Here is a 12,358-nt window from a genome sequence, read left to right as displayed (position 1 = left end):
ATCAATGATCTGAATTGTGTCTCATCATTGGTTTCAATGGGATACCATTTTTCTTTTGAAAACAAAAAGGTGAAATGAGGAAAATGTCTGATTACTAAGGGCCAAATCCTCAAAAGAGATACGACGGAGTAACTGCTGTTACTCCGTCGTATCCCTGTTTCTAACTATGGAACTGATCCACAGAATCAGTTTCCCATAGTTAGGATGAAGATCCGACATGTGTAATTGAATTACACTGTCGGATCTTAGGATGCAGTACCGCATCCGCCGCTGGGGGCATTTTGCGTCGAAATGCCGCCTCGGGTATGCAAATTAGGACTTACGGAGATCCATGAAGCTTTTCAGCTTCGTTTTTCTCCGTAAGTCTTATTTTGCAAACGCAAAATTAGGGCTGCTTTTACAAGGTGTAAACTGTTTACACCTTGTAAAAACAGACCTTTCTTGCTTGCGACGCGATTTTTTTTAAATTTAAAAAAAAAATTTTGGCGCCGTATCTTTTTTTTTACCCGACGCAACTTTATTGTCCCGTCGCAATCCACAAAGCCCGACGTAATGGAATTTCGCGCTATGCACGTCGGGAAAATGAGGATTAGGCCCTAAATTACTAATGTGCGTGTTTTTCTCAAGTATGTATTTATACAGATATTACATTCTTCTTTTGTGTAGATTAGAGATGGAGGCTCGCAGACGGCACCACTAATTGGCAGATACTGTAACAGCACAATTCCTGCTGCCGTAACATCAAGCTCAAATACACTGTGGGTGAAATTCAAGTCAGATGCATCAGCATCGAGTTTCCGAGCGTTCTATCAAGTTGGTGAGTATGGTAAAGGGTCAGTCCAAGCAAACCCTTTTTTTGGTTGCTGGGTGGAAGCCTTACCACTAGCCTCCATTTGGAGTTTCTAGCTCTGCCAACTGCCACCCCTAAGTCTCACTCCTCTCACTGCATTCTCCACAATGACTGAAAACTCCAAATGGGAGAGTGAAATCTCCTTGTCAAAACTGTGGTAGGTGGCTGGAGCCGGGAATTTAGGTGTGAGACGCTGGAACATTCAAAAATTTTAAGATACTGTTCGGCTGTTGAACCTGACAGCACCTACTCAAAATGGAAATATCATTTTTGAACCAATTGAATCTCTAAGAACCCAGGTTTGTGTTTTTTAGTTTATCTTAATGTTAAATTCAAGGCATATATTGTCAGCAACAGTGGGGCATAGTTCCTGCCACCGACACAGACAATGGGGCACTAGTCCTCCGACTGACATTAAACGATGGGATAGTATTCCTCCCACTGACACCAATGATGGAGTGCCATTCCTCCCACTAACACCGATGATGAGACACCATTCCTCCCACTGACACCAACAATGGGACACTATTCCCCCCACTGGCACCAATGATGAGACACCATTCCTCCCACTGACACCAACAATGGGACACTATTCCCCCCACTGGCACCAATGATGGGACACTATTCCTCCAACTGACACCAATGATGGGGCACCATTCCTCCCACTGACACCAACGATGGGACACTATTCATCCTACTGACACCAACAATGAGGCACTATTACTCTGCCTAATGCCAATGCTAGAGTATTGTTTAGTCTTAGTGATGCCAGGACACTTTCTTATACCACTGGCCACAGTTACCCCCCCCCCCCAAAGTGGCCCTTTGTTTAGAAACTTTGGAGACCCCTGTTCTAGGCCAACAGCCAAATACACAGTTGACATACTGTAACATATTCTCTAAGGCCTCGTACAGACGAGGGGTTATCCGATGGAAACGGTCCGCCGGACCGTTTCCATCGGACATTTCCCCTCAGGATTTTGATTTGATGGCTTGTACACACCATCGGATCAAAATCCGTGCGGAAAACATTCGCGGTCACGTGTCGCGCCGTCCCCGCGACAATGACGTGGCGACGTGCGCAACGCTGGAAGGTAAATACTTCCACGCATGCGTCGAATCATTACGACGCATGCGAGGGATGGGAGCGGATGGACTGATCCGGTGAGTCTGTACAGACGACCGGATCAGTCCACTGGACTGGATTCCAGCAGATAGATTTTGTAGCAAGCTACAAAATTTTTATCCGCTGGGAATCCGTCGGCTGGATTTTTATCCGCCGAAAATTGTCCGCTCGGGCCTACACACAACCGGATCTATCCGCTGGAACTGATCCGCGGATAAATCCCAGCGGATAGATCCGGTCGTGTGTACGGGGCCTTACACATAGGTCCCCAAACTACGGGGCGCACAGGAAATCACATGGGAATGGAGAGCTACCGGAGCGGTAAAGCATTGTCCGTGGTAGGGGGCAGTGTGGTACATGATTCAGCGTACATGGCTCCATTTTTCTTGTACACATTTTATTTCAAGGTGTACAAAACGTACACTTCATTCATGGCGATGTACAGCAGTACAATGTGCTGCGTTGTACATTGCCATGTGATTCGGCATTGTGCGCTGCGATTGCGTTGCAATGTGAATGTAACACATAGGTAACAATTGTGTCCTGTGTGTCCTTGCAGTGACAGAAGTTGTGCAATGCAGTAAAATGCCTGTCACCCCACACTGTGTGAATTAGCCCCAGACAAATAAAAAAAAAACATGCCAAAAGGGTTGGGGACCGCTGCTCTATCACTATCAGTTGTGGAATTTGTTGAATGGCTTATAGTGGGTTGTCCAGTATGAGACCTTTAATGAATTCCCCCCAACCTCTGAGTTCTACCCAGACAAAAATGTACCTTCCTTTTCAATTTAGTGTTCTGCACTGACCTCCAAGGACTTGCTGGGGAAATTTTTACTCAAAATGCCTTTTAATAGCTTTGAATAGAAGAGTAAGGTATTTGTCCAGTTGGGCAGCACTTAGAAGGTGTGGGTATTAATTTTACCCAAGGTACAGTTGTCCTTTTATTGGCATCATTTGACATAAACATTCTTTGGTTCTCCAGGTTGTGGAGGTGCTATGTCTAGTGCTGGAGTCATTCGCACTCCAAACTACCCAAATCCCTACCACCAAGAGAGAACCTGTGAATGGATCATCACCCAGCCAGATGGAGAAGTGGTTCTGTTTAGCTTTGACTCCTTTGACCTCTATCCAGGCACACAGTGCAGCTCTAACTATGTTGAGGTAAGTCCAGATAAACTGACTTAAAGTGAAGTGGTATGGAGTAAAGTTTTTTTAAAGAAGTAAGGCGCCCAGAGGAGAGGGGTGGGAGACCGAAGAAGTTGCACATAAAGTAGAGGATAAAAGACATGAGAGCTGTGCACAGAGAGAAAAGGTGGGGTTTGAGGGTTTGATTGGGGTCTTAGGGTGTTTTAATGGATACTGAGAAGTGAGCTGTATACCTGGAGGGCAGATCTCCTTGGTGGAACATGCTCTTTGCAGATAATTTACCTCCAGATGACAGATTTCACCAGATCCAAAACTGCAGGTCTTAGTGAGCGGACAACCTTAGAGAGACCTTTCTAACCTAGTGGAGACCATTAATAGATAGGCCTAGATTGAGCTCACTCACTCCTCTAATGGGTTATTTATAGTGGAGAGTCCTTTTTTCCAGAAGGACACTGCAAAGTTACTCTAATGCCTAGTACACACGATAGGATTTATCCACGGATACGGTCCTCCGGACCGTTTCCGCGGATAAATCCTCTGAGGATTTTGATCCGATGGAGTGTACACATCATCGGATCGCAATCCGCGCCAAATTCCCATCGCGATGACGTGTCGCGCCGTCGCCGCGATGATGACGCGGCAACGTGCGTGACGCTGTCATATAAGGAATTCCACGCATGCGTCGAATCATTACGACGCATGCGAGGGATGGGTTCGGACGGATCGATCCGGTGAGTCTGTACAGACCACCGGATCGATCCGCTGGAGCCGATTCCAGCGGATAGATTTCTTAGCATGCTAAGAAATTTTTATCCGCTGGAAATCGGTCGGCCCGAAATATATCCGCGGATAAATATCCGCTGGATCGTACAGACCAGCGGATCTATCCGCTGAAACCGATCCGTGGATCAATTTCAGCGGATCGATCCTCTCGTGTGTACGGGGCCTAAGCCCGTTTTAGGTCTCTATAGATCTCCATAGCACAGGTTGAGATCCAGTTGCTATTGGATAACAACCGCTAAGGAGGGAGGCAAACAACGACCCCCTCGCTACCAGAGGACCTGTCACCTTGCCAGGTACCATGTCTAACATCTGAATGCTTGGTTTCTTGAACTTGTGCTTGGTTACTCTTAGCAACTAAATTCCTCCTCCTTGCCTTGCTGAGTTAACCCTTCTGTAGCGGTGTTACTTCATACCCCGTTGTGTTTTACAGTCCCTGGTTCTTTAGATACGCCAGAACCCACATGCACCCCCTTGAATAATTTCATACCGGGCTAAGAATGGTAATGTAATGTTACTGAACAAGTTGAAGCATACCAGTTCAATATGAACAACTTTGTCCCTAAACTAACTACCGTAGTGTGGCTGCCTAGGCATATCTCCATGGTGAGATGAGAGTCTATCTTGGCCTTCTCCATGGCTTTGATGTCACCAAATGTCCCGGTGCCTTTAGCAGACTGCAAGGAGCAGCAGTCTCAGTACCTCACACCGCAAGCAGGAACAGAACCAACCAAAAGGACTTAAGATCTTCAAGGGCGCCCTGACCTTAGCCTTCCCCCTTTTTATAGCAAAGGTTGGCTGGGTGGTACTGAAAAGCCCAGGAATTGAGCTTTCAACAGTTATCTCTTTCCTCCTTCCTGCCAGCCGCTGACTCCCTAGACCCGATATATCTCAACCTGCCTACATGCTCTCTCCAGCTAAATTACCATAGATGTCAGAATTCTACAGCTTCAAAACTGGAAATTTAAGTGAAATAAACAGGGAACCCTAGGAAGACACCTACTGTTGTAGTGGAGAAAATCAATACCAATACCTAGATTGAGTTAGAGTCCTTCTCTAATGGACTATTTATAACAGAGAGAGGTTTCTCCTCTCTTCTTTCCAGTGGACAGATACTCCAAGGGTGGCCTGACCATTCATACTTTAAAATGTAGACTGCCATAAGCTTTGTGAAGCCTGTGATTTCCTTTAAAATGATATCTGCTTAACACAGCAGAAGAACTCTTCGATTTGATCAGAAGTAGGGTCACATTTTTTTTTTTTCCTATCAAACTCCATTCATTTGTAGATCACACTACTTAATTCTGAGACCTGAAGAAATTGGAGTGCTAAGCACAACTGTGAAGCCTCGTACACACGTCCGAGAAACTCGTGAAGCCGCTGAGGATCTCGGAGAGCCAAGTTTCCTCATTGACTAACAAGGAAATAGAGAACATGTTCTCTATTTAGCTCGACGAGTTCCTCGTCGGTTTCCTCGGCCAAAAGTGTACACACGACCGGGTTTCTCGGCAGAATACGGCTCCGATCGAGTTTCTGGCTGAATTCTGCTGAGAAACTCGGTCGTGTGTACGGGGCCTAATGCACACATCTATGCTTTAAAAAAGGTTAATAAAAAAAAAAATAACAGCAGCATGGCCATGATAACACCATGCTGTTTAAAACTGGGACCATCAATCAACTTTCAGGGCAGAAATCCTGATTTGAAATAGATCACTCACCCAAACTTTTTGATTTAGAATGGGGAAGGCTGTTTGGTGTCATTGATATATGTATTAGTATTAGGAAAGTGAACACAATTTCTCCAACTGGAATACAGATTCCTATAAAAGCACTTTTACTTGTAGAAAAAGGTTTAGGACCTCTGTTCTAAACATATGACCGAGGCTCTAACCCTTTTCCTACTCTATGTGAAACTAAAATGGACGAATTTGGCTGAAGCTGGGCTTTAGGATGGTTTTGACAGATTTAAGCTATGATGTCAGTTGCATTGAAAATGGTCTTTTTGCTGTTTGATGTAATACATACAGTGTGGTTTTTTTATGTATCTCTGGGAATGTCCTTTAAACACGTGATATTTCTACAGGTCAGAGATGGACCATCATCAAATGCTCCTTTAATTGGAAAGTATTGCGGCCCAGAAGTTCCTCCATCGGCCTATTCAACTCAGAGGAGTCTGTATATTAAGTTTGTGACTGATGCTTCCACGACAAATCATGGATTCTTAGCCTCATACAGCTCTCTAGATTTAAGTAAGCATATTTCATTTTTAAATAGTAACTCCCTTTGGAATGATCAATGTACATTGCAAGGATTTTAACAAAGTCCAATGTCCTATCTGTCCAATGTCCAAAGTCCAATGTTCTAGCTCTGAAGAAAGAGCTGTATGTTCCACCAAATTTTTTTTGATAGTGATTCCGAATAGGAGTATCTTATTAATTTTAATCAGCTGCTGCACTTGCAGTGCTCTGATGAGAAAAGTTGCAGTGTCAGCATCCCCATTAGAAGTAATTAGCCCTTATGAAGTATCTTATCAAAAATGACATTGTTGTTGCAAAATATCTGCTGTAATAAAGTGCAGAAATCTAGAGGTGCCTGCATATACCTAAAGCTGCCTTTACAACCCCGTTCCTACAACCAAATGAAAGGCAAATCTCCAACATTTCTGGCAAGTGTTGAGGACTGATGCAAAGTTCTCCTCCCTCACATTTGTAAAACCTAACCCAAGTCTCTGTGACCCTAATGCCGAGTACACACGATCATTTTTCAGCATGAAAAAAATTTTGTTTTTTAAAAACGTCATTTATGAGACACATCATTTTTCAGGTTCTGAAAAACGGAAAAAAAAAAACGAACATGCTGCATTTTTTTAACGTCGTTTTAAACAATGTCGTTTTTCGGGTTGTAAAAAATTATCGTGTGTGGGCTAAAACAACATTTTAAACCCGCGCATGCTCAGAAGCAAGTTATGAGATGGGAGCGCTCGTTCTCGTAAAACTACCGTTCATAATGGAGTAAGCACATTCATCACGCTGTAACAGACAGAAAAGCGCAAATCGTCTTTTACTAACACTAAATCAGCTAAAGCAGCCCCAAGGCGAATGGAACTTCCCCTTTATAGTGCCGTCGTACATGTTGTACGTCACCGCGCTTTGCTAGATCATTTTTTAAAAACGATGGTGTGTGGGCAACATCGTTTTTAATGATGAAGTTGGGAAAACTTAGTTTTCTGGACATGCTGAAAAACAACGTTTTTTTAATGCTGAAAAATGATCGTGTGTATGCGGCATAATACTAATCTACCCCCTAATAAAGCCTAACACTAAATTGAACCTTTCTGCAGCATTCAGAGTTCTGCTCTATTAGCATTCTGGGTTCTGCAAGCCACAGTAACTAATCAATATTCATCCTTTCCAGTTTAGGCCACTGTAAATAGTGACATACACTATTTTGTCAAAAGTATTAGGACGCCTGCTTTTACACGCACATGAACGTTAATGGCATCCCAGTCTTAGTCTGTAGGGTTCAATATTGCGTTCACCCGCCTTTTGCAGCTATAACCTTGCTTTGTGCTCTGGTGCGCAGTAAGTTTGGAACAGGAAGGGGCAACTCTCAAACTGTTCCCACAAAGTTGGGAGCATGAAATTATCCAAAATGTCTTGGTATTCCAAAGCCTTAATGCTGCATACACATGATCAGAATTTCCAACAAGAAAAGTTTGATGTGAGCTTTAGGTCGGAAATTCCGACCGTGTGTAGGCCCCATCGGACTTTTTCTGTTGGAATATCCGACAGCAAAAATTTGAGAGCTTGTTCTCAAATTTTCCGACGGGAAAAGTTCTTGTCGGAAATTCCGATCGTCTGTATGCAATTCTTTTTTTTTTTTTTTATTCTATATTTTATTGTTTTTATTGTATGCAATTCTGACGCGCAAAAACACGTATGCATCGGAATCATTTAACTTAATTTTTCTCGGCTCGTTGTAGTGTTGTACGTCATCGCATTCTTGATGATCGGAAAAATTCACGGTTTTCTTGTCGGAATTTCCGATCGTGTGTACGCGGCATTAGAGTTCCCTTCACTGGAACTAAGGGGCCAAGCCCAACCCCTCAAAAACAACCCCACACCGCAATCACACCTCCACCACATGATTTGGACCAGTGCACAAAGCAAGGTCCATACAGACATGGATGAGTTTGGGGTGGAGGAACTCGACTGGCATGCACAAAGTCCTGACCTCAACCTGATAGAACACCTTTGGGATGATTGCGAGCCAGGCTTTCTCGTCCAACATCAGTGCCTGACCAAATGCGCTTTTGGAAGATTGGTCAAACATTCCCATAGACACACTCCTAAACCTTATGGACAGCCTTCCCAGAAGAGTTGAAGTTGTTATAGCTGAAAAGGGTGGACCAAGTCATTATTGAACCCTACGGACTAAGACTGGGATGACATTAAAGTTCATGTGTGTGTAAAGGCAGGCGTCCCAATATTTCCGACAATTTAGCGTATGAAGTACAATTGCTATGATGCTACATTTTTTCTTAGCACTGTCTTTATTGGTTTGTATGAGAAAATATTTGTTTGCTCTGACTATGGAAAGCTTTATTTTTCTAATTAGTGATAAGTGTTTGCTGTTTATGTCTAGGTTGTGGAGGAACACTTACCACCCTTGAAGGTACATTATCAAGTCCCAGTCACCCTGCTGAGTACCCACATGGTGTCCGCTGCATATGGCTCATCTCAGTACCACCAGGAAATCTGATACAGTTAACATTCACTACATTCAACCTGGAACAGACATTTGCCTGCCACGCGGATTATCTAGAGATATACGATAAGGCAATGAATGCAACTGGAAACAAAATTGGAAAGTGAGTAAACAACTTTTTTTGGACATTTTTTGTGGTCCTAAAGGGTCCCCTAAAATGATATTGTGAAGCCCGGTGGTCACAGTCAGCTGCAGGCTTTTTAGGCAGTTCCCGAGTTACGAATGGGCTAGGGACTGTAGGTTTGTTCTTCAGTCGAATATGTTCGTAAGTCGGAACAGAATGCGCATAACGGCAGAGACGTAGTTTTCCGAAAGTTCTGTCGAAAGTGGCCACCGTCGAAAAGTGGCCGTGCATGCGCAGAACGGTAGAGACGTCACGCCGCCTCCCGTTCGTAAGTAGGAGTCTTTCGCAAGTCGGATGTTCGTAACTCGGGGACTGCCTGTATTTAGGGTGACCACATTTCCAAACTACCATTCAGGGACACCCTCCCTTCCCAAAAGTCAGCTTGTGCTGTAACGAATCACAGCACAGTGATTGGACACAAGAGGTGGGATTTATGATTTCTCCAATCACAAGCAGGGGGTGGGGATTGTGTTCTTTAGGCATTCCTGGCCAGGACAAGTACTGTCAGTGAGTAAAACGGTGATGTGGAGGCCTTTTTTTGGGGGGCATCAGATTGGTTCGGGGGGGGGTTTGCTGTGTCAGTTTCATTCAGGGACACTGTATTGTCCTGGAATGAAGGTGCCCGGGACAGACCTGCAAAATGCGGGACTGTCCCGGGCAATCCGGGACACGTGGTCACCCTACCTGTATTGGATATTCTAGGACTCCCTGTCATATTAGCAGCTCTGTCCCTGGAGTTTTAGGTGTTCCTGTCAATATTTGCCTTCTGCAGTCCCTCCTGTTTTATTCTTCATAATATAAAATAAAAAGAAAATCCAGCAGGGAGAGTGGGAGCCCCTCATTACGATCAAAGCAGGTTTACAGACCCAGATCTCACTAATAGAGTCCCAGAGTGATATTAAAAAACTAGCAGGGAATTTACCTTCCAGCATCTACCAAAAACATTGAGCAATCAATAACATAATCAATATTTGATGAACGTAGCAGCAAACAAGCCACAAAGTCTTATGACAATAATTTCAGATAATGCTTTCATTGGCTATAGGAATGGATTACAATTGCGGAAGCTTTTGAGACAACCAAGGTCTCCTATTCAGATATGGTGACACCATCAGAGCAATTTTAACCTATTAAATTTACCAGTAAAAAAAAATATCACATCTGTGGTTGCCCAAATCGGCCATTTTATTAACGTTTAACCATAACATGTATTTACAAACAATACTCTCCCAGATACATCATAACCATGTTGAGGTTCATTGAAGGCACTGACCAAATTTTCTTCGTATCAGCGTGGCCACACATGGTCCCCAGGCGCAGCACGCCGACTCAAGGACAATACCACTCTGCACCTTCCAATGCTGATACCCATCTCCCAATGCCAGTTAAACCTTGGTTAAAGCAGGGGTTCACCCTAAAAAAAAATTCTATTAATACATGGACCGACCTAGGAGACGAACAGGATGCTGTTGTTTGTGTTTTTTTTTTTTTCGTACATACCATTATAGGGCTTTTTTCGGCCCCCGGCTTTCCCTCGGGAGTAGGCGTTCCTAATCACAGGCTGTGATTGACGTGCTTCTGACCGGCGCATACAGCACGTCACAAGTTGCCGAAAGAATCCGAACGTCGGTGCGCATGCACCGTATAGAGCCGCACCGACGTTCGGCTTCTTTCGGCAACTCGTGACGCGTAGTATGCGCCGGTCGGAAGCACGTCAATCACAGCCTGTGATTAGGAAAGCCCACTCCTGCGGGGAATAGTGATGGACAGGGGAGAAACTGCTGCAGTACTAAGGTAAGGATCGGCATTTAAAAAAAAACAACAACGGATTAGTTATTGTCTCTGCCTGCTAGTTTACTTGAGCAAAAGTCAAAATTTCGGGTGAACCTCCGCTTTAACTAGCATCAACCGAGGATCCCATACCATGATGGTTCCCCACTTATGCCATATTGGTCTTAATTTCGAATGCCTCCAAAGATCCCCAACCGCTACACCCTTACCCCAAGAACCGGCATATATACATTCCAACAAAATTAGGGCAGGAGGGTGGGAGCTCCTTCTTCCTCCGTTGACCTACGACTGACCACCGGACCCAGGCCCCTCCTACCCCAAGTATAAACTTACTTGGGCCACCCTCTACCCTGGGCAGCTACACTCCCCCAAAATTAACCCCTATAACTGTGCTACCTTGTCATGCCAGCCCTGTGCCTAAGCCTGCCTCTTGCTCCGGGCTTCTCTTTATCACCTTGCCCATTCAGGGTAACGTGACAGTGTCTTCATAATAGGGCCCTTTGTCCCCCAAGGTGATACTCACCTTGTTAGTGCTTCCCCACTGCTACTGCCTCCTTCACAGCCAACACATCACCAGTGTTGATGTTCTTGCACGCTAGGTGAAAGATAGATGTCACTCCTTTGGTCATTGGTGGTCACATGGTAGGAGGTCACATGTTCCCCTATACTGGGAAGCACAAAATGCTGTCACCAGTTTCCATAGAGAATGGAGGAGTGATGGTAAAGTTGAGTATTAGAGGATCAGGGATAGGCCCTTCGCAAAGGGCCTGAATTTTTCCTGACTGGGCATGGTGACAGTGGGGTTGATTTACTAAAGGAAAATAGAGGGGGAGAATTACTAAAACTGGTGCACTCAGAATCTGGTGCAGCTATGGATAGTAACCAATCAACTTCTAACTTCAGCTTGTTCAATTAAGCTTTGTCAATAAAACCTGTAAGCTGATTGGTTACTATCCACAGCTGCACCAGATTCTGTGTGCAACACTTTTAGTAAATCTCCCCCAGAATGTTGACATTTGTAAGGGAAGATACACCTTGCAAGGATTTTTTTCTAGGGTTTATTGAATGAAGTGAAGCTCTGCTGACTTCCATCATCCAATCACGCGCAAGAAAAAATCCTGTTTTTAATTTTCTTTGCACATGATTGGGTATTCTTTCGAAAGTGGAATTTCACCACATTCCATGGGTTATGGGGAAATTTCTGTCGCAAAGTGCAACTTTCAACTCTTTCAAACTTTCAAATCAACTCCAGTTTTCTTTAGCCTAGGTTCACACTGCTGCGAATTCAAAATCGCGGTAAAATGCGCGATTTTACCGTGATTTTGCGGCTGCGATTTTGCCGCGATTTCGGCCGCAATTTAATGTAAATCGCGGCCCGAAATCGCAAAACGTAGTACAGGAACTACTTTTTGAAATCGCAGATGCGGCGTCGCACTGATTAGGACAGTGCCATTGCCGACAATTGCCGCCGATTTGAGATGCGATTTGACATGTCAAATCGCATCTCAAATCGTTCCAAATCGTACCCAGTGTGAACCAGGGCTTAAAGTGGATATAAACCCTCCATACACCCAGTGAAGTAAACAGCCTTAGATGATACACAGGGATGAACCAAATCTCCCTACATAAGATTTACATGTATATCTACTGTCTTCAAATTTATATACTGTTTAGAAATTACATTTTATCTTCCTGGTTAACACAGAGTGTGATGTCTGGGCATACAGCCAAGATAGCTAACATTGCTGATTGGAGGAAAGGCACACACCCCCTC

General features: G+C 44.2%; 1 protein-coding gene across 1 annotated transcript in view; it reads left to right on the top strand.

Annotated features, from left to right (window-relative positions):
* Window positions 1-12,358, top strand: part of CUBN (cubilin) — a 365,663-nt gene that overhangs the window by 99,538 nt on the left and 253,767 nt on the right. Inside the window, exons 18-21 of the mRNA XM_040352464.1 lie at window positions 667-817; window positions 2,959-3,137; window positions 5,986-6,151; window positions 8,547-8,772. Coding sequence (XP_040208398.1) covers window positions 667-817; window positions 2,959-3,137; window positions 5,986-6,151; window positions 8,547-8,772 — 722 coding nt within the window. The remainder of the gene's footprint in view (window positions 1-666; window positions 818-2,958; window positions 3,138-5,985; window positions 6,152-8,546; window positions 8,773-12,358) is intronic.

Source organism: Rana temporaria, chromosome 5 (genome assembly GCF_905171775.1).
Source record: "Rana temporaria chromosome 5, aRanTem1.1, whole genome shotgun sequence".
Classification (NCBI taxonomy): Eukaryota; Metazoa; Chordata; class Amphibia; order Anura; family Ranidae; genus Rana; species Rana temporaria.
The sequence above is the reverse complement of the archived record's forward strand: the minus strand, read 5'-3'. Positions and strand labels throughout refer to the sequence as shown.